Source organism: Melozone crissalis, unplaced genomic scaffold (assembly GCF_028551555.1).
Source record: "Melozone crissalis strain CALT ecotype California unplaced genomic scaffold, PUWL_Pcris_2 ptg000016l_1, whole genome shotgun sequence".
Classification (NCBI taxonomy): domain Eukaryota; kingdom Metazoa; phylum Chordata; class Aves; order Passeriformes; family Passerellidae; genus Melozone; species Melozone crissalis.
The window spans coordinates 2852592-2875447 of record NW_026535794.1 but is presented as its reverse complement, the minus strand read 5'-3'; the positions used below and the strand labels follow the sequence as shown (position 1 = coordinate 2875447).

At 41.7% G+C, this 22856-nt stretch overlaps 1 protein-coding gene across 1 annotated transcript in view; it reads right to left on the bottom strand.

Moving 5' to 3' along the window:
* Positions 1-22856, bottom strand: part of OBSCN (obscurin, cytoskeletal calmodulin and titin-interacting RhoGEF) — a 182697-nt gene that overhangs the window by 52680 nt on the left and 107161 nt on the right. The window contains 22 exon segments of the mRNA XM_054273678.1: positions 266-430; positions 1643-1759; positions 2230-2389; positions 3550-3723; positions 4579-4661; positions 5003-5203; positions 6146-6285; positions 7021-7149; positions 7455-7474; positions 7576-7642; positions 8419-8637; positions 9108-9206; positions 9295-9327; positions 9739-9936; positions 10848-10966; positions 11325-11403; positions 12544-12822; positions 13385-14740; positions 15762-16034; positions 17488-17775; positions 20397-20669; positions 21874-22146. Of these exon segments, the coding sequence (XP_054129653.1) occupies positions 266-430; positions 1643-1759; positions 2230-2389; positions 3550-3723; positions 4579-4661; positions 5003-5203; positions 6146-6285; positions 7021-7149; positions 7455-7474; positions 7576-7642; positions 8419-8637; positions 9108-9206; positions 9295-9327; positions 9739-9936; positions 10848-10966; positions 11325-11403; positions 12544-12822; positions 13385-14740; positions 15762-16034; positions 17488-17775; positions 20397-20669; positions 21874-22146 (4745 nt within the window).

Genomic DNA, 22856 nt, shown 5'->3' with positions numbered 1-22856 from the left:
TTAAAATAATAATATAGTAATAATATAAGAATGTATTAATATAGTAATGAGATATAATTAACTTAGCAATTAATTCTATCATAATATTTTAATTTGATTTTGTTGTATATAATAACAAAATAATAGTAATAGTAATAATAATAATAATTTTGAAAATAAATAAATAAATAAATAATTTCTAAAGAATTTTTTTCCAAGAATTAGGACTCCTTAGAAACTGGGGCAGGCACCCATGGAGCCAGCAGGGATGGGACATTGCAGTTACCTGGCGGATGGGCTCTCCAAGGCTCTCCAAGGTCCCTGGGTAATTCTCAATGAGAGAGACATGGAGGTTGTTCTCTGCTCTTCTGGTGAGGGCAGACACAATGGCATAGGCCTGTTCCAGCAAAGTGCAGTTCTGGCTGTTCCTGGCCTTGTTTCGGATTAATTCCTGTAGGTAAATGACAAAAAAATTAGTGGATAATCAAAGAGGAAATCAGCAATTTCTTCAGAGCCAAAGATTTTCTCAATACCTGCTCTTGTCTCTTTCATCTCAGCAACTTTTATCCCATTTTTTTCACCACAAATTGCTTAGATAACAGAGTTTTTTCTTTCCTACTTATTCAGCAGTATTAAAGACTTACCAGTCCTGCTTTTCCTGACATCAGTTGATGCCAAGGAAAGATAAAGTTGAAATAAACACCAGATATGGTTTGGTGGTTGAAAACAAAAAATTCCAAAGCGATCCTAAATGTACCCATTGCATTTCTCTTCTGCTTACCCTCACAAGAGCAGAGAACAAGGAATTCATGTGCTCAATCAACATTAGAATAATAAAAAGGGAGGCTAGAAAAATGTGAAATGGCATTTTTCCTATTCTTCCCACATTTGTTCCTGTTCCTCTCTTTCAGCAACGAAGGCATGGAAAATGCCTTTTCTCCTCCAAAAGACCCATAAAAATATTGGAGTTTGTGTGCAAGACTATGTTCAAAAGTCAAAGGTTCTTCAAAATATTCAAGCTGCTCATTTATACAACACTAGAATACATAAATATTTTGCCATGATTATTTTCTTCCTGAGTATCCTAATGCTATTTCCCATGAAAATACTGTTTAAAATGCTGTTCTGAAATGTTTGCTTATGGTCTAAGACAGTAGGACAGATGCAATCCTGAAAGACAAAATACTTCAGGGTGGTAGAATGGGGCAAAGTTTTTCAGAAAACAAGAATTTTATCTTACTATAATATCAGTATAAAAGGAAAAGAAGTGGTAAGTCATCATCTTAGACATGGAAACTGATTATTTTTATAATGTAAATATTGCTGAGTTTGAAGCAAATTTATACCTGTCATCCAATATAATATATAGTAATATAATATATCCTAATATGTTATTATATCATATAATACAATTTTTTTCATATATTTAATTTAAAGCTCACTGAACTTTCTGGGATTGTATTCTGTGAACCTCCACCTGGATTGACATTTACAAAACTATTTAGAATCACCACCACTGGTGATGATAAATGTCTTATTTACTCAAGGAGTTTTCAATTGTAGTTTTATCAGAAGGAAACCAAGAAACAGGAAATAAAAATAAAATCTTTTTCTGCACAAGCTGCTCAGAGCAGAACATAAACCTGTAACAACATCTCTTTACCTTAATTATTGTCTGGTACTGCTGGATCCTGTTTATGGGTTTTTCCAGGTAGTGCTGCAGTGGTGGGATAAGTGGCTGTGAGGGATCTTCATTAGTTAAGTATTCATCTGTGTATCTCTGAAAGAATACATGGAATAACAAGGAAAGGTTGTTATAAAGAGCAGTAGAAAAAATCCTGAGTAGCTGGAGCAGAGAAACAAGATTTGCTTATCTATATTTATGATTTATGTGGTTTTCTTGGTCTTATAATGTGGTGACCTTTAAAATGTCCCTTAATTACAGTTACATAAACACAGCCACATTCATGGCTGCATAACCTTTATAATATTAATAAATGCAAAAGGATATGTAAATATGTTCCCATATTGGCCATACTAACCAGAAAAAGCTAGAAAGTGAACTAAAAACTATTCGTTTTAATAATTTTTAAAGTTTAAATTATTTTAAGTTAATAAGTTTTTGCTACTATATTTAGCAAGAGATATTACAAATACTTTTGAGGTTCATATTTATGACTAATAATGATATTTCTTGATGCAGTGGGTTACAGGATGAATTTCCCACAGGTGCTTTGGCTCCTTCCTTACCTTGTAGAAATCCTGGACAGCTTTGCTGACAACAATGGACTCTGCCTGGACCCTTCCCACCAGGTACTGGATGTACCTGCTGAACTCTGCTTCGTGCTTGATGAAGCACATGGCCACGTCATCGTCAGTGTCACAGCCCTGCAGGCTCCTCAGGAACACGCTGTGGGGACAAGAGAACAGGACATCTCAGGGGAAGGGGATGAAATGAGGCTAAAAAAACAGCCCCAGCTGCCAGGCTGGGAATCAGGAGATGTCAGGTATAAAATGTGGTTTGGAGGTATTGCATTTGCCATCTGTCAGAGGTGGGGCAGTTATCTTCTGTTCATTGGGCAGTTTTCTTTGTCTCTCCCCCAACCAATCCTCCCTCCAGGAGATCTCTTCTGTTCATGGGCCATTATTACTAATTATCTTCTGTTAATGGGCCACTGAGTGTCCCTGCAGGGCTGATCCAATCCCAGCATCCCATGGGGAGATGCTCCGCCCAGGGGAGGAGCCAAGCATTCCTACCTGGATCCAATCTGGGCCTGGCACAGCACAGCAGCCTTTGCCCCCTGCATTGCCAGAGGAGCAGCTTTCTGCTGCCCTGCATTGCCAGGACGAGGGAATGGCTTTAAACTGGCAGAGGACTGGGTTAGACAGGATATTAGGAAGAAATTTCTTCTTTGTGACAGTGGTGAGACCCTGGAACAGATTTCCCACAGAAGTTGTGTCTGCCCCTGGCTCCCTGGAAGTGTCCAAGGCATGGTTGGATGGGACTTGGAGCACCCTGGGATAGTGGAAGGTTTTCTGAAATTCATGGATGCTGACATCAGTTTTACATGGATTAATATATCTGTGAAGACACCACTGAAGTGCCTGTGAGATCTTGCTGCTCTTTTAACATAATTCACTGTTTCTCAGTTAAATTCACTTAAAAGAGTAAGAAATGAGCTGGACACAGGAAGCCTTGAAGCTCTGAAGGGGATTATGAAGTCCTAACCCTGTGGTAGGATTTAAACCATGCCTAACCCTGTGGTAGGATTTAAGCCACACCATAATTTACCCTCCTGAAAGGAATATCAATTCCCTTGCACCTCAGCACTGCCAGTGCTCCACATCAGGAAAAAAAATTAAGAAATAATGATAATATGGAATAATATTATTCAATAATATTATTCCAGTAATAATAATAGAAGTAATAATAACAGTAGTAAAAGTCGTAGTGATAATAATGATAATGACAACAATAACAATGATAACAACAACAACAGTAGTAATAGTAATAATAATAATAATAGTGCTACTCTTTGGTCTCCAATGAAGGCACTTGGGAATGCACACCTGGAATGGAAGCGACCAATGTCATCAATATTCCTGAAGATGGTGGATTTCTGACTGGCAACAGCTCCTGGCACACTGGGACAGGTCTCAGTGTACCTAAGGTGATGAGTCTGGAGGAACTGTAAATCCTGAATGTAATCTTCCTCTGAGATCAGCAGCTCCTGAATGAGAACACTGAAGGAGAGACAGAGAGGCAGGAAGAAATCACAGAAAAATCATCACAATTGTCCTTGAGAGGCTTTTAGGCTGTAAAATAGGGATTTATGATCAGAGGATCTGACTCCTGGGGTGTGTTAAAAGATCCTCTCTGGGGATTGATGGATGCAGGTGATGCCTTAAGTTTTAGCTTTCATGTTTTCCAGATTCTGTACTGCACTGGTGTATAACTCTGAACTTCATATAAAGTGTTAGCAAGTTCTCATCACAGTTCAGTCAGACAAAACATTCCTTTTCCAGCCCCAGAACCAAGGACACCATTGCAACTTCAGGCCCAAAAAGTACAAACAACAGCAAATTGAGGAGAGCAGTCTGGGAGGATAGGATTTCACAACCTGAAACTGTAATTAGACAATTAACCCCAGTATGGAAATGGACCAAAACTTATAAAAGTGTGAAAACTCATGACCTGGCATCCATCTTAGATAGAGCCATAGCCAGGCTCTTGTACTGCCCAAGGTGTATTCTTTGAAGGCCTTTTAATAAATCCCCACTTTATTCCTTTAACTCTGTCTAGCCTCTGTTCTAGGTAGCCTCTTAAAGCATCACATGGATGGATGGATGGATGGATGGATGAATGGATGGATGGATGGATGGATGGATGGATGGATGGATGTGGCCAGTGGAAGGTGTCCCTTCCCATGGGACTCATTGACACTAGATGATGTTTAAGGCCCCTTCCAACCCAAACCATTCTAGGATTCTGTGATCCCGATGCCTGGAATTTTCCTAACCTGAAATGAATCACAAAATGCAAGTGGTTCAAAAGGCAGGAAAATTCAAAGGTGCACATACCAAGTGACGTGAACTCACCTTAGCTTCCTTTTGTATTCATCTTCAGAAACAAACTCTCCAGGAAACTCTGGAATTTCTGTTGCTCCCCACTCTGGTGACAACTACAATATTAGAAAAAAAAAATTAAAATAATTCTTGGAAATGGACAGTGCTTTTATCTATACATGCAGGAATATCACTCATCTGTTCACAGTCCTGTTTAGTCCAAAATTACTAAACCAGTGTGAAATTTCTTTTATACTGGAGAGTTTTTAGGTCTTTCCAACCCAGAAACCCCTGCACAGATCAGAAATATTGTCTAATAAAAACATGAAAAAGTACAACCTTGTTCCAGACCCCTTCAACAACCTCCTCTGCCATCACTTCTTGCATAAGGGACAGCTCTAAACTGCAACAGGAACAAGAAATTTTAAATGAGAAATAACCAAATGTGATCAGTCACCTTTAATTTCTTGTCCAGATAAGCTGGAGACACCCAACCCTGTCGAGAGGGACTTGATTTCGTGGGTTTAGTCCTGACCAGCCATTTCAGAGGATGAGCTGAATCCAGGACTTCCACATATTGTCCTTCCTTCAGGGTGATGGTCTCCTTGTCCGGCGCCGCGGGCACGTAGTCAGCAGTGACCATGTAGACATCAAAGATCTGCAGGCACAAAACTACAGTCACTTTGTGCTCTTCCTTTCCCTTATGAAGAAATTCCCAACTGTGGGAATCCCTAAAATCAGACGGTTTTGGGAAAGCTGCAAAAGACAGGCCTCAGAGACAGCAGAATTGTGATTAGGGCTAAGCAGTAGCCATGAGATTGGTCAGCAGAAAAATTATTTAAACTGTAGAAAAGGACAAATAGAACAATGGTCTGTGTATTAAACCTTGTCTAGAATAACTCCCTAAGCTGCAGAAAAGTTTATCTAGTGAGATATTAGGAAGTTCTAAGCTTAATAATGGAGCTCTGTGTGTTGTGCTTTAAGGCTTACAAGCAGGTATTATATTTGAAATAAGCAAACATTTTTTAACCTAAGGTACGTGTACTTATAGTGGTTGGGTGGAACTACTGTCAATGTGCTTTTGCTTTGTGTGATTGGTCAAAAAATTTTAAAGTTATAACATAAGTTCTTGGTCTGCTGCCTGGGATGTGAGCTGATGGCATTTTCCCATTGTCATAACCATGGAATGAGACTGATGCTGGAAAATAAAACAGCTCAAGACACATTCCTACCAGTCCCATCCTGTTCATGATTTGTACACAGCCCCTGGCTGGAGATACCCAACAAGATTCCTCTGGCCAACTTTATCCAAGGCCACAGAAAATCAAGTTCTGACTTCCTGAAGTTCAGCTGTGAGAGCAAGAGGTGCCAAGTCATGTTTCGACCATTTTGACTTGAACCACTTGTTCAGCATCACAGGGTGATCATCAGAATTTGATTCTCTGTGCTCTGTGTCACAGACACAACATTTAACTACTAAATACACCTACAAAACTGAATTACATCACCAAAGAGGATGGAGAGCCCTACACCACAGTAGGCTGGTCACTCTAAGTTTAGTTTTCTCCTTGTGTCCAACTTGCCCATAGAGATGTCATACCTCCCCTCTGGAATCTCCATCTTCAGATTCAGAGGAGGATTCCTGAGCAATGGATGAAGGTCTGGACCGTCCGTGGCGAGGAGATGCAGAGGGAGTTCTTGACTCATCATCACTTTCTGCACCTGGTACTCGAAGTTTAGCTGAAAAACAGAGCAACAGCAAAGTGTTTAAGAAGTATCCCAAATTTAAACATCAACCAAATCTATAATAATTTTTCTTCTTCCTAGGAAGAGCATTCACAGTAATATTTAGTGTGATTCCCTATTGATATTTAGGATTAAATTAATAATTCAGATGTTTTAATACAGGGTATTGCAGGCCTACTGCATGTATTGCCGCTGCACTACAAGAATATTTGTTGGAGAGTTAATGCCTCTATTTTTCTCCAAGTTAAACTTTTTCTACAAGATAACCAGGACAGACACAAACCAGACTTTTTCACCCAACTCAACAAATCACTGGATTACTGCACAGCTGTGCACAGTTTTCAGCCTTAATTTGATTTTAAAATTCCACCATGAACTAAAACCTGAAGATGTGGGAAGTACAGAAAACAGGATTGCTTTCTGATTTATGATTGATGAATATCTAAGGAACTCAAAATATCTAAGATAGGTAAAGTACACTTATATTTTTACATTTTACTGTAATGGCTTTTTTCCTAGTTTAAAATTCTAGACTGAGATGCGCAGGTTGGATGGATTCCTACTTAAATTTCTTACCCCTAAGCATTGACAAATGTTCATTTGCTTACATAGAATGACTGTCTCAAAACCTGCTGCATAAATCTCACTTATAAATAAATAACACCTAAAAAAAGAGAGAGATTGCTTTTTCTTCTACTATAATTAAACTGTGTTTTCCAGATTCCTTACCCTGAGTTATTTTTGCAGATACCATTTCTGAGATACGTGAGGTGAGTTTCTGGAAGAACTCTTCTGAGCCAACATCAGCTAATGAAATGGGGGTTTTGGGCACACCTTCTCTGCCAGCTTCAAGGTCTCCTAGAAAAAAAGAGAATTTGTTATTAAGTTGGCAGTGTCACTGAAAATTCATATATTTTTGAGTAATAAAAGCTTCTGTGGAAGGAAGGTTTAATTTTCTTCCCTTCCCTTGTTTTTAAAACTGTGGTTACCCTCAGTTTGTCCAAATAATTCACCCTTGAACAGCAAGCAGTCCTGAAAGGTTCCAACATTACAGACAATTTCACGAAAAGTGGACAAAAATGAGTGGATACATGAAATACATTGACAGTCTCAGCTGTAGATATGAGGGACAGAAAGAAGAGAGAGAAAACAGCTTCTCTTACCTTCAGAGGACTGAATAGTTCTGAAAAAGAAAATAAAGCAGAGTTAAATATTACAATAAAATGGACAGTAAGGGGAGCTAAATGAGGAACACGTCCCCCTTCTCCCACACACCCAACTTACCCCAGCGTGGTCATGATGGCTTCTGACACCATCACACGCTCCTGGGTCAGGACTTCAGCCTCTTTCACTGCAAGATTGGGGTTGGTCATTAGAGGACAGAAGGCACAGAATGTCCTTTTTTAGCTATTTAGTGCAGGCACATTTTCTAGACATGGAGCACTGCAGCAGCTCCTGAGCTGGAATATATATTCCCAGCCCTGTGGTGGCAATGGTTTCTCCCTCCTCTCCCTGTTCATGGAAAATATGTAATTGCCTCATTTCTCCACACTGCTCAGGTTATGTTCCTGCAGCTCTTGGTACAATAAAAGTGTGGGATGCAAGGCAGGATAACAGAAAAATGGAATCCTTCACAGCTCTGCCACAATTCCCAGTATATATTTGTTTTCCCCCCATCTTATTGTGTTAAACGTGGCCTTGGAAAGCTCTGCAAAAATCAAATAATTCTAATACAAAATATCTCTGCAGAGTGGAGCACTCAAAATAATTTTTCAAATTATGACTTTTCCCAGTTACTTACACTGCCTTTCATTTTTTTAAATTTGTACTTAATTTGGCTGTTCCTTAGACTTGCCTTCTCTTCATATAGAAAAGGTGCGGCTGTTAATACAAGACAGAGTCAGAAATCTAAACTATTATAGAAGTAAAGAGTGTAGCCATTTGCAAGACAAGTAAAATCATGGCTGCTCTTGAGAAAATGCCTTTTTTTTGGGTATGATTGGATAATTTCCATAACAGTCACACTTGGTTTTGGTTTTTTTTGTTTGTTTGTTTGTTTGTTTGTTTTTCCCTTAGGCACTGCATAAATGGGAAATACAGAGAAATTGTGTTGCAGCAAAGATTTACCATCTGCAACTTCCAGGTTGGCCGTGCAGATGGACTGGCCAGCCTTGTTGGTGGCAATGCAGGTGTAAGCTCCACTGTACTTCTTCTTGACGTCCAGCAGGATCAGGCTGTGGTGCATGTTGGAACTGGCCAGTTTGTACCCAGGAGTGTCTGGCTTGATCCACAGGATGTCCTCCCGAGACTCTTCCTTCATCCAAGTGATTGTTGGTGGTGGATGTCCTAAAGGGAAATTGGTGCAATAAGGTTTAATCTTCCTGTTTGTGTTCTTCCCTTAAAATGATGAGGCTTGGTGTGAAAAAATGGTGTTTTGGTCCATTTTCTGATACTTTCCCAACAATAACAGGCATAATGTGCAATAAAGGAGGATAAACCATTTTACAGCACACTCATAAAGACATCAGACCTTTTTGAAAAACCAGAATTGTCAATCACCATACAATTCATGGTCAATGGACATCATACTACAGTGTCATTATCCCCATTTTTTCACGCAAAAAAAATTGGAGGTGAAGAAATATAAGATGCTTTACTGTGAAGTGTCTTTGTAAAAATGTAAGATGGGAGTAGAATCCCAGACTTCAGATACAGGAAATGAGTTAACAATGACTTGGGGGCAGAGAGAGAAGAATGTGTTGTGAAATTACACATTTCAAGTGTTATTCAGAGAGATGAGGTATCTGCTCACTTACCTTCAACTTTCACAGATAATGTGATGCTTGCACCCTTTTTCACCTTCTTATTTGTAAATCTTTCAAGGAATCTTGGTGGTATCAGCTGCTCATGGGAATCTGGAAATAATATTATTGAAGAAGCACAGTGAGTTTAGACTGCAAAATTCTGAGGGCTTCTGTTCCCACCTGCTGTGGCTTCTCTCACCTGTTTTGGATGGCTCTTCTTTCTCATAAGGATCTGGAACACAAGGAGAAAAAAAAGAACATGACAAATATAAATAAGTGTTAATCCAGGAGTTGCAACAAAAAGCTCCCAAAGTGACGCCAGTGGAGATATTACACAGAAATATTGGTATGATTTATAAGAGCTTCTAAGTTTTGATGAAATTTACTTTTAAGGTTAATTAGAATGGAAAAGAATAAAATAGCTGTTTATGAGACAGACAGACCACAGGGAAGTGGCATCATCATCTTCTTAAACAGTAAATTTATAGGTGAATAAATAAAGAGCCAAGAGTAAAACACATTTAGCTTTTACCTACAGACTTCCCCACCTCACCTGAGTTACCTTGGGAGGTTTCCTCAGTAAAAAATAACTATACAAAATGTCAAGAACCTCTGAAACAGCCCAAAACAGAGCAACACCCACCTCTGACTATCAGCCTGGCTGAGGAATAGGCAGAGCCAGCAGAGTTGATGACAAATATCAAATACTGGCCGGCGTCTGCTTTGGTGACATTGCGGATTTCCAGGGAGTGGAATTCCTGCCTGTCGGTCTTGAGGATCCGGTCCGAGGCCTTCAGGGGCTGCCCATTTTTGAACCAATAGAGACGAGGCTGAGGGTACCCTGTGAGGAGCAGTCACAGACACAGAGGGCAAAATTCATTGGCAGCGCTGATTTGGGAGCATCTCCAAAGTGCCAGATCCTCTGCTGTTTCAAGGGTTTAACAAGGCTGCTGTTTCAATGGCTTAACCAACTAGGAATGCTTAAAAAGGCATTAAATTTTATTAATCAGTCAAAATTCTTTCCTGTCTCCTCAGTTTCTGGCACTCCCCATATTGTCTGCATGTGCAAATGCCTTGGAGGTTGAAAAATCAACACTTAGGTCTGATTTGAAAGTTTCACAAGGAGAAATGTTGAAGCCAGATGCATTCTCATAATTTTTATAGACAGCAACAGGAGAAAGTGGAAAAATTCCTACCTTTCCCTACCAGAGTCAACACCAGAGGGATGTTTTTTGCAGTTTTTACATTGTAGGAGCAACCCCTAAATGGAGGAAGGCAAGCCCATGACTGCTTAATTTATTGAAGAGAATGAAGGAAACTGACTTAATTTTTATTGATATTATTATATAATTATGATTAATATAAATACATTATACTACATATAGTTATTAAGGTTATATAACTATAGGCAATATATAATGATAGTTATTAATAGTGATGATTGTAATAATGTCAAGATTATTACTCCTTATTGCTCCTGTGCTCAGAGAAATCCAGAATTCAGTTTTCAGAAGCATGTGCCTGTCATTATGCCTGGATATATGGACACAAAATGAGGCTTAATCTGCCTAAGTCTGCTCCAACAGTCCCTGTTCAACAGCATGAACACTTTCCCCAGCTGGTTTGTGCAGAAATGGTACAAGGTGCTCAGCCCACGGTCACAGCTGCAGAAGAATACCTTGAAAAGCATTGTCCAGCACTTCAACCTGATATCAGACCTGGAAAACTGACATTACCATGGGATCCACTCACCTTTCACCTTCAGGTGAAATTTAGCCAGCGATGCTCCAGGTGCCACATGAATATCATGGAGCTCATCAAAGATCTGGGGCAACTGCTCCTCCTCAGCCATGGATTCCTCCTGTTCTCGGCTAAGCAGCAATTGGGATTAGAAAGAAGAAAATCAGGACTCCGGGTAAGAGTTTGGAATCAGAATGACCTATTTCAAGTAAATCCAGTCTGTGGGTTTTGGCATCCCGAGAACAGATTCAGCACCACCTGACATTAGAAGTAACAGAGTGATTCCTTGAGGAAATAGCCTGGCTTGCCTGAAGGCTCCAGAGCAATTCTGCCCATGATAAATGTGCAGCTGTTGCAGTTATTGCATCTCAACTGGGCTGGATGCTCCTTTATGGCATTAAATTTGCTCAACACAGCAAACTCAGCCCTGACATAAATACACAGACTGGTCTCACTGAGTTAGAGGTTAGAACCAGTTCCATATTTTACCTTGAAATATATTCCTTGGCACTGTAGTAAGATGAAGTCTCTGTTGCATCTGCTGCTGTCTCATAGTCTGTGCTAGTCACTGTTAAATGGAAAAAGATAGGTCTGAATCATCTGAGCTTTGAAATGATTTTTCTTGCTTAAGCAGTTCTTACTGATTTTAGTTCCCTTACTAATTGGAGTGACTGGCAGATGGATTTTATATTGTACTGCAGCAGGATCCCACACATCCCTGGATTATGGAAAACACCTTTGTCTCTGTTCACCCCAAAAGCTTTGCTCTGAAACTTGCCTTGGAGTTAGCAAAACCCAGCTAAACCCAAGAAGTTTGCAAGTGAAAATTTCCTGGCCAAAACATCTTCCTTTAAAATGTAAATGGTGTGCAGATTCTCAGTTCAATCAAAGAAAGAAGAGAGATAATTTCTCCCAGGCTGAGCCTGAGAATCTTAGAGGAAAGAATTAAAACAATTATTATCTCTCTTTCTGGAACCATTGTTTATAATTATGGTTCTTCACAGTGTGCTATTCATAGTCACCATTAGTGTGAGATGTTTCTACTTTGAGACCAATCAAGTACCACCTTTGCAAGTCACATTATAAAAGACCCACTAATTTAATTAAAGTTAGCCTTCTAATCCACCTGAAGACTAGAGTCTTTCTTTCGGTCCCTGACTCAACAGCTGTAGCCATTATATTTTCTGAAAAATCTTTTCCTTAGGATTTTTTCCTCCTGAGAAGCTGAGAGGCCTCAGAAACAAAATGTAAACAATAATTATCTGCTGCTGTGGAATGCAAGAAGAGCATCTTTGATTGGTCTCATGTGGTTGTTTCTAATTAATGGCCAATCACACTCCAGCTGTCTTGGGCTCTCTGGTCAGTCACAAGATTTTATTATCATTCCATTCTATTATTTTTCTATTGCTTGCTAGCCTTCTGATGAAATCCTTTCTTCTATTCTTTTAGTATAGTTTTAATATATAATTTTCTTTTAATATAATATATATCATAAAATAATAAATCAGCTTCTGATACATGGAGTCAAGATTCTCATCTCTTCCCTCATCCTGGGACCCCTATGAACACCACCACAATTGGTGACCCCAAGTGACAGAAAATTCCACAAACAGCATCAAATGGTGCTTTCCTTGGGAAAAAAAATAAATTAACCAGGTCTCATCAGAACTCCTTTAATTGTTTTTTCTGCAGTGATTTTGAGACTTACAGTCCACACGGAGCTCAGCCTTGGTTGAGGCCACGCCCATGTTGTTCTCAGCAAGGCAGCGGTAGACGCCCATGTCCGTGGGCACCACGGCGGTGATGATCAGCTGGTGGCACCCCTCCTGGTCCTCATTGATCATGTAGTGATCGTTTTCCTCAATAGCTTTGCCGTCCTTGAACCAGCGAACCGTGGGCAGGGGTTTGCCAATGACGATACAGTCAAAGCTCACCGGGTACCCGTCCTGGACCTCTTGGTTTTGGAGCTCGGTCATGAACATGGGGGCTGAAGTTGGGGTGGTTGGAGAGAAGAAAGAAAACTTTGGTTTTAGTTAAAGATATATTTTAGGCTCCTGCTGCCCAGACTTCTGGTTTCCAGTTTTTTAATTGCAAAGTGATATCTTTTCTCTAGAAAAGAGTTAAGAAAATCCCTAGCATTGCAAAGATATTCCATCAGCACAGCAATACACAGCTCACAACTATATATCGTCCCTCCTCCTATCCTTGCCAAAATATCTTGTCTCCCTCAGAACCCTTCTAAACCCCACATTATTCATTTAAGTACAATAATCATAGTATTTATGGTCATGTTGTGGTAGGTGACATTTTTAGCATGAAAAGGGGCTTCACAGATAAGTCAATATGTTGTAACCTCCTCACCAGTGTGCCTCCTCTCCCTCAAAATGAAAAAGAATAAAAGAAGTAATTATTTTTTCTAAAAGTGCAAAGCTTTCATAAAATATCTGTGCCAAATTAAAAAAAATAAAATTGCTCAAGAGTGAAAAAATTACATTATGACCTGTTCCCACTGTCTTTTCCAAGGAACAGGCAAGATCTGCTTCCCCTACCTGTGTCAGAAGTCAGCAAAGGTGGTGGAGGTCTCGATGGAGGTGGAAACTTCCCAAGGGTGGGAGGTGATGCCTTCCCAATGCGCAGTTCGATTTTTTTCGGGCCTTGTTCCAAGATGTCAATCTCCACTGGAATTCCCAGAGCGCCAAACATCTCTCTGAACCGTGTGGCGGCCGTCTTGGCCTCGGACATGACTTCAAACTTGATGTAGATGTACTGGTCATCCTCACGGTATGTCTGGTGGTCAACCACATCTATGTCCCCTTCGTCTGCACTGACAAAGAGCTCTTCCTCCACGTCAGAGATCTCCGTGGAGATCTTGGCCCTGAAGAGCCTGTGGAGTCTCCTTCCTGCTTTTCGGAAAGCGTCGTCCAGCTCGCTGCCGGATGAGCTCTCCGTCTCGCTGTCGGTGCTCTGCTTACTCCTCTTCTCCTTGGCAAGAGCTTGAGCTTCCTGAGCGCCAACCACCACCTTGGCGCTGTGTGAGACCTTGCCAAACTTATTGGATGCCTCACAGGTGTATTTGCCTGCATCCTTCCTGTCCAGGCCGGCGATGATCAAGGAGCAGGTGCCGTCGCTGTAGCTGTCGATGTGGTAGTAGCGACCATCCGAGAGCTCCTTGCCGTCCTTCAGCCAGCGGACGTTCATGTCGGTTTTGCTGTGGGCCACACACTCCAGGTGCAGGGTGCTTCCAGGCTCTCCAGAGAAGTCTTTGAAGGTCTCAGTGAACACGGGGCACTCCTGTTGCTTGATCTCTTTCCTGACTTTGTAGCCTTTGAAAGCGGCTTGGATCTTCACAGCCGCCTTGTTCATGGACGGGTCGTCCAAATCTGGCAGCTCTGGCTCGGCTGGCTGAGCAGCTGTGGTGGCCACAGTGGTCTCCACGGTGGTTGTTGTCTCCCACTGCTTCCATAGTTTTCCTGTGGAGGTGGACTGAACCTTGCTGGTAATGCTGGTGCTCTTCTTCCCAGCTTTCTTGAGGTAGTTCACCAAGGAAGGGGTGCCAGCTCTAGACTCATCATCAGAGCTTGTGAAAGAGAAATCTGCCTCTCCCGTCCTGGCCAGCTCGTCACACGTGGAGTACTCCTCCGAGTAGTAGTGAGACATCTCTGCTTCCTCCTTCCTCAGCTTCTGAAGCTTCTCCTCCTCCTCGGGCACCTCACTGATGGAATCCAAGGTGGGCTCCCGGCTCATCCGGCGCTTCTTGGCCAGGGCTTCCCACAGGAGGTGCAGATCTCCCTCCTGGGCAGCTTCGGGGGGCAGGCTGGGCTGGATGTGTCCATCCACCTGCTCCTCAGCCCGGCTGGCAGGGGGAGCTTCCCTGGCAATCTCCTTCAGCATCGACACTGTGGGAACTGTGGGGAGTGAAGCAGATGAGAAGTTAAATATCTGTGACCTTGGAGAAAGCACATGGAGATGTTCTACTCTGGAGAGTCTCAGAGGCATTTAACTAAGCATCATACTGAGAAAAACATGGGAATTTACAGAATCACAGGATGGGGAAGGTTGGAAGGGACTGCTGGATATCATCTAGTCCAACCTCTCTGCTCACACACCGTCCCCTAGATCACATTATTCAATGTCCAGATGGATTTTGAGTATCTCCAGAGAAAGAGACTTCACATCCTCTCTGGGAAGTTGATATAACTGAGTCTGGTCCTGGTGAACTTGTCCTAGCTGACCATGCTTTGAGGAGGAGGATGGACCACACCATCTTCAGGAGGTCTGTGCATCCTCAACAATCCTGTGATTCCATGCATGCACCTAAACATTACCAAACAACTTTTAAAAAAATTTATTTATTCCTTGCACATTTGGACCCAATAAATCAATTTGTACCCTTTTTAACGTTGCAGTTGTTTAGACTGCCAGTGGAGCTTGGAAAGCTACCCAGGCTCATCCAATCTCCCAGGTTTACAGGGCTTCTCTGTTTGTCCTGAACAGATCTCCAGTGGCTGTGCTGGGAGCTGAGACTCCCATCTCACATGGACACACCTGCTTGGTTGGATGTGCCTAAATCTGAAGGTAGGGACACATTCATGTGCCTCTACATGTTGCCCAGTCCCTTTTGAGATGCTCCAGGTTGTCTGGGACATCCACATAATACCCTAAAGCATCTTAAAAGGCACCAAAAACTTGTGTAGAGACAATAATGTCACGCCTTAAATATGTGTCTCCAGAAACTCTAATCTGAGCAACTCAAAAGTATTTGGGATGCAGGAACATACTGGGCAATGCCAAACAGGAAAATAACAATTCTTTGTGGATTGTTATCATAGCTTGTAAAAGAAAATTATTTCCAGTCCCAGCTGTGGAGATGGCCCTGAATGTCCATACCAGACCTGATTTAGCACCCCAGCAATGCACACTTTGTACCTTCAAGACACAAGCTGGCAACAGATTTGACTTCCGGAGAAGCCATGCAGGTATAGCTGTCCTGATCCTCAGGTTTAAATCCACGGATAATGAGAATCTGCTTCGTTCCTTCAGAAAGGATTTCATATCTCCCTCCAGCTTTTATTCGCTCTTTTCCCTTGAACCAAGTCACTTTCTCCTCAGTTTTGTTTGATAATGTGCACTCCAGGCGAGCCACCCCCCCTTCCGAGACAGATCCTCCCACCAAGGGTTGGGTGATGGTAACGGGAGGCTCTGCAATTACAGAAATAAAGTGAATTAACACAAAGAACAATCATGTGGCTTTAGGGCACTCCACTCCATAAAATATCCAAGCAACCCATCCATCATTTACAGATTTTTCAGCTGTTGTAGACAACTAAAGGAAAAAGAAAAGAAAAGACTGGCAGCATCCAAAGTATGCACTTCCAATGATAATATCAAAACAACTTTCCAAGCTCTCCCAGTGCTTAAACCAGCTCCACCTAAACATATACATGCAGAAGTGGTTGCATTTTCCACATTCCTGTGTTTGTTTGCTGGTCTTCATTTACCCATCATCAGTATAGGAGAAGTTCTACAGATTTCTAGATCTTAAATGTTTCAAAGTGAAGAAGTGATATGAGACAAAGAAGAAACAAGAAATAGAATGAAAAGAGATTATTCAAAGCAGAATTCATCTCTGCCTTGAAATAAAAAGAAAAATATAGATATATATTTATGCTATCTTAGGAAGAGTAAAAATTATCAAAAAGCATAAAAAATTTAAACCAAAAAATTCTCAGCATTTTATTTACTTTGGAAGGAGGTCTACCAATAGAATGCTGTTTGTAGAACCATGATACCTCAAAGAAAGACACAGAGATGCTGACTAGGATGCAAAATATGATTCTGGGTTCCCAAAAGCAGCACAACCCTCCAGTTTTCCTTCCTCTCTGCACATTTCAACAGGGTGAGAGGATTGCTGCCCAAAATGCCTTGGGTTTGCTGTTGACAAAGTCAGCATGGTCAGAGTCATCAGGGTCCAGCACTGGCAGCAGTTATTGTTGCAAAAAAATGCAACAGAGCATTTTAAGCAAAAGAGTAATTTTCTATCATTATACTCATTTTGAGGAATTTAAATGAGTGATACCAGAGAAAGAGTTGCAAGAAAAGAAAGACAGAGAGAGAAACTCTCCATCCCACTGAAGCTTCCAAAGTTTCACCATCAGACAGCAAAAGAACTTCGTTCCCCAGCATTTTTTGGGGGAATTCTTGAAAAAGATGTATAAAAAAACAAAAAAAAGAAGATGGGTGAAGAAGACAACATTGCCCACTCACGGTCATGGTTACCCCAGACACATTCCAGCATGCCCTTTTTCACTCATTCCATCTTAACTCCACCAGAAAAGACACTCATGGCCAACACATGGAGTGCAAGTAACCCATGGTGAGGGGCCAGCACGTGGATGATGCAGTACAGGCTGCAAGAGAGCTGGATGCAGTTTGGAGGACATCAAAGAAAAGTGCTAAAAACACAGTGGGTTTTGTTCACAGCAGCCCAGAACGACTTTTTCATCCCAAGCTCTTCCTCTTCTATTGTGCTGGCAGCCAAGCACTGAAAGATACTGCACTGGGAGATGCCTGGAATGGGTGAAGCAGGCATGCCATGCAAAATGTGGGGTCTGCAGGAGCTTGCAGCCCTCCCTGAGCCTGCGTCCATCCTCACCTAACCGCACCGTCTGGGGGAAGTGCAGCGCCTCGCTGGCCCCCGCTTTGCTCACGGCCGACACTCGGAATCGGTAGGGCTCCCCCGGGCTGAGGCCATCCACGGTGAGCTCCGTGTTTGGGATGAGCTCCCTGCTGCAGGACTGCCAGCCAACTCCTGGGATTTTCCTCTCCACCCTGTAGCCCAGGATGGGCTGGCCGCCGTCACCCAGTGGCCTGTGCCAGGACAGGGTGACCGAGTGGCTGCTCTGACTCAGGACCTCCAGCGCTTCGGGTGGCTCGGGGAGGGCTGGGGGCACAACAGAGGTGCTGTGATGTGTGATGTGAGCAGGGACACTCCGTCCTAAAACACCCAGGAGTGTAGGAGTGTGCCCCTTGTTGACAGAGTGACCAAACTATTCTTTGTCCCCTCAAAAAGGAAATAAGCCCAGAAGTTTCTCTCCTTGATTAGGTGAAAAAGGTATCTCATAGGCTTGGGGAACTTCACCTCAAACTTAAGGATAGCAAATTGGACAGAAGACAAAAAGTCCCGCCTGAGCAATTTACTAGAAAAAGAAGAGAACAAAGAAACTAATGGCTTTTCTGAGGTGTTTTACCAGGAGCAAGAACCTTTTGCACCTGGATTGGTTTTTCTCTGTAAAGAGTTTGTTATTTTGCCTTTTATTAAAACCTTTTTGTTTCCAACACTGCAACAGAAGCCATCCTGCTGATCTTATGCCTTCTAAGGCAGCTGAGCTACTATCTAGGGTGTGAAATAGACCTCCAAGAGCTTAAGAGACCTGGCTTGAGGAGGCTCCTAATTCGCAAGAGCCTTCTGCAAGCTGTGAAGACAGAAGCGCAATTGTCACAGAAATCTTTTATGAAAAATCCTTTCCTTAGGATTTTTTCTGATGAAAAGCTGGAAAGCATCAAGAACAAAATGTAAACAATGGTTATCTGCTGCTGTAGAATGCAACAAATAGATCTGTGATTGGTCTCATGTGGTTGTTTCTAATTAATGGCCAATCACAGTCAGCTCGCTCAGACTCTCAGTCCAAGCCACAAACCTTTGTTATCATTCTTTCCTATTCTATTCTTAGCCAGCCTTCTGATGAAGTCCTTTCTTCTATTCTTTTAGTATAGTTTAAATATAATATATATAATAAAATAATAAATCAAGCCTTCTAAAACATAGAGTCAAATCCTCATCTCTTCCCTCATCCTAAGAACCCTGTGAACACAGTCACACTCAATGGACTGAGTATTCTCCTTGTTGTAAAGTTGAGTGTAAAGTCACCATAAAGTCTCAACCATGAGCACCTGTGCACCACTGATTCATCCTTGTCTGATCTGATTTATGCTGTCAAGGCTAAATATTCATTTTCCAACTCTCATCTCAAATAATTAACCTCTTGTGTATATATAATTAACCTCTTTGTACCACCCAGCTTAGAATAAAGATAACCCTACACAGTCCATATTAGCAAGGAATTTAACTGAAAATTTCAAGCACATTTGAGCCTTGATTGTGTTTATTTTAGGTCTGACCTTAATTGAAATCAAGTTATTATGGGAATAAAGAATAACTCAAATATTTTAATAACGAGTCACTCCACTTCTGTGTGATTGCAGTGTTGCAATGTCACAGCATTGGGAAATAACAGATAAATATGTGTTGGGAATGATCTGGTGTCCTGCTCCATGATCATAGAACAGTTTGGGTTGGGACCTTGAAGATCGTCTAATCCCAATCCTTACACTCAGTACACTGGAAAATGTTCCTTGCTTACATTACACTTTGGCCTAAAAGACAGAAAAAATTCTTTCAGTCTTAAGTTCAAGATATTTACGATGTAAATGACCTGCCATGATATGCCAATCCAAAGAATTAAAGGCAAATATGGTCAACAGCCGGTTCTTTTACTGTGGACACCACAAGAACAACGTAAAACCTTTTCTCTGTTGTCAGCCAAACTTCATAGAAAAAAATCCGTCAACAGGAAGAGTATTGTATTTTTATTTTGAAGTTCATTAAATGTAAGTACCCAAAATAAGAAAAAGCTGATTTAAATCAATCAATTTTTTTTTTAAATTGTGGCGGAAATGACTGGATGGAATGTGTAACAGAGATCCTTAAGTCTCAGAAATCATTAGACAGAGATTGCCTGTAGCCATTTAAAGTATAGATGGTCCATCAGTGACTCTTTAACATCTCAGCTACAGCTAAAATACATTTAACTATCTCATAACCATCCCTGGGATGGTGCTGTGTGACCACTGCTGGGTGACCCACTGGTCCCACTGTGGGAAGGAGCCAGATCCTGGATGCTGAATGGACACTGATGGCATCATCCAGCCTGCTCCATGAGGGAATTAGGGAATTATCATCTTCCCTACTTAACTATTCACTCTGTCTCTCTGGAGCAGGCGGTGTGTGCTTTGTGGGTGTCCCCCTCTTTAGGGTTTTAATATGCTACTCCTTAATCTGGAAATCTGTTTGCCCTGCACCCTGATTAGTAGATTTCAAAGATTCCTCTGTATGAGAGAGTATACCTCTCACATACTATAAATTATTCCTTCCGGGTAATTTTTCCACGTGGACTCTACCGCAGCTCCCTCCCATGTCCACATTTGTCGAGTGAAGAATACTGATTTTTGTTAGAGTTTATGTTACATTTTACAAAAGACTGCAGCTAAAGAAAGTTGGGGAGCATCTCTACCATCACTAGCCTGACGTATTTTTCTTCTGATGAGGTGGATCTGGTCAAAGAACAAGTTGCCAGTAGTATCTTCTCAGCCTAAGAACACTGTTTTGGTACATGTGAGGCAAAGTGGAAAGGATCAGCACAAAGATTGGGAAATTCAAGGCTGTAGCTCAATACCAAAGTTAGAGATTTTGAGCGCCCCTGAGCTGAAACAACACACACTTACCAATGACAGAAAGCTTGGCTGATGAAATGGCCTCCCTGGAAGCAAAGGTCACCTCTCCAGAGTGATGCAGTTGGGCTTTTTTCAGGATAAGTTTGTATTTGTTTCCATCTGCTTGCACCTCCCAGTCCTCCCCAGCCTGGATCTCAGTGTCATTGCTGTACCAGGCCACTTCGTTCACTGGCACAGCTTCACTCAGGACACAGCTAAATGTTGCTTTTTCCCCCAGAGACACTTCCACATCCGTGAGGGGCTGCAGGAACTGCAGGCGCCACCCTGTAGGTTAAAATCAGTGATCAAGGCCTCAGTTACAGAAACAATCAGGAGATTTTGTGAATGTTTGTGCTGAAGCTCTGAACAGCCAGGCCTTGGAGAGCAAGGAGATCATTAGAAGGTTTATGTACATTGCCAGAACAGAAGGTTTGGAATCACAGAATGGTTTGGTTTGGACTTTAAAGCTCATCTTGTTTCATCCCCTGCCTTGGGGACACCTTCCACCAGACCAGGTTGCTCCAAACCCCTTCTAATCCATAAGGGGAAACTGATGTCTGCTTTTGTACTCTTATTTTCTTATACAGAAAGGGTTTCTTGTCCCCACTGGGGTCTCCTGAAATCGCATAAAGTAAAAGGACACAGAGATAATGTTGTTGCTGATAAAATCCTCCTCTCTGAAGCCTTGAAGTGTCTATAAACAGAACCAAACTCATCAGAGTCATGACAGCTCTGAGAAAATAATTTACTCCTCACTCAGTGCCAACTGGTCCTGCTTATAAACCATCTCACATCCTACAGAGCAAGAAAACAAGGAAATTGTAAAGCATCAGCCATTTAGGGGTGAGAGAATTGGATTTGTTTCAGATTTTTGTTTTTCAGGGAAAACAAAAGGCTTTGGGATGATCTAATTTGTACTTTCCAGAATAGGAAGGCGCCCAACAAGAAAGATGGAGAGGGACATTTTGCAAGAGCATGGAGTGACAGGACAAGGAGGAATGGATTCAGATGGACAGAAAATAGGTTTACATGAGATATTAGGAGGAAGTTCTTTGCTGTGAGGATGGGCAGGCCCTGGCACAGGGTGCTCAGAGAAGCTGTGGCTGCCCCTGGATCCCTGGAAGTGTCCAAGGCCAGGTTGGACAGGGCTGGGAGCAACCTGGGACAGTGGAAGGTGTCCCTGCTGGATGATCTTTAAGGTCCCCTCCAACCCAATCTATTCTATGATTCTGTGGGTTAGTGGTGAGCTTGATGATCCTAGAGGTCTTTCCCAACTGGAATGATTCTATTGTTATTTATTGTGCGGGAAGAACATTTAGGCAAGAGAAACAACAAATGCAACATTTCTTTTCCAGATTAATGAGTAGTAAAGAAATATTGAATTTGTTGTTTCTCTTACCTAAATGTTCTACTCATCATATTTCCCTGGTTTCTTTCCCCCTTTCCAAGCAGAAAATGAAGATTTCCCCTGCCCAAGCACCCGAGTCACCTTTCACTGTGAGGAAGGCTGAGGTCACCGCATCGCTGCACATGAAAGTCACCCTGCAGCTGTCCTGGGGAGTTAAATTCTTCAGCAGCAGGATGTGCCTGAGGCCGTTTTCAAAGTAAACCATCTCCGTGTTTTCTGTGGTCTTGGCAGGTTCATCGTCAATCAGCCAGTTGTAATTGTAGGTCTCAGGCTTGGAGAGGTAACACTCGAACAGGGCTTCCCCTCCTTCCACAGCCTCCACGTTCTCCAGGCCCTGGACAATGCTGTTCTTGGCTAGAAAAGAAGGAAAATTAACATTTTTAATTATTTGGCTCTATATCTCTGAATATTAGCAAGCCTGGGAGCGCTGGATGATTCCCACTGCTGCAAAGCTGATGGAAAATGTGGATGTGATAAACTGTGCTTGTAGGTTTAATTGTTGATGGCAACCCGTGCTCTAACAAAGTATTACAATAAAAAGATTTAAAGACAGTTTAAAAGTAATGATAAACCTCTAGAACCTTCAGCATTTCATCTAGAACATCTAGCATTTCATCCAGATTTCCTCCAAAAACCTGGTTTTTGATAAATAAAGAAAAAAATGGATGTATTTGTATGAATCGGGCCAATAGTCAATAGGAAGGCATAGCTCAGGAAGATAAAGTGCAATCAAATTCCTTTTGTCCTATGACAGTTTCCCAAAGATCTCCCAGACCTTATTATTTTTACTATCATCATGACTGGGGAGATGTGAATCCACTGACAGCTCATGATAAAATCTCATTACTTTCCTTACAAAGCAAATGTAAGAGAATATTATGGCTGGCAAAGCTATAGTGACGATTATCCAAGATAATTCTGCCTCTAGGAAACACACAAAGTCAAAACGTCTATCAAGATTACTTTGAATGGTAAATTTCTGAATTATTGCAAAAGCTCTGTGCCATTTAGGTTTATTTTCCCTTGCTCTGTGGTGAGTTGTGGGATCAGAAACAAAAAGCTCC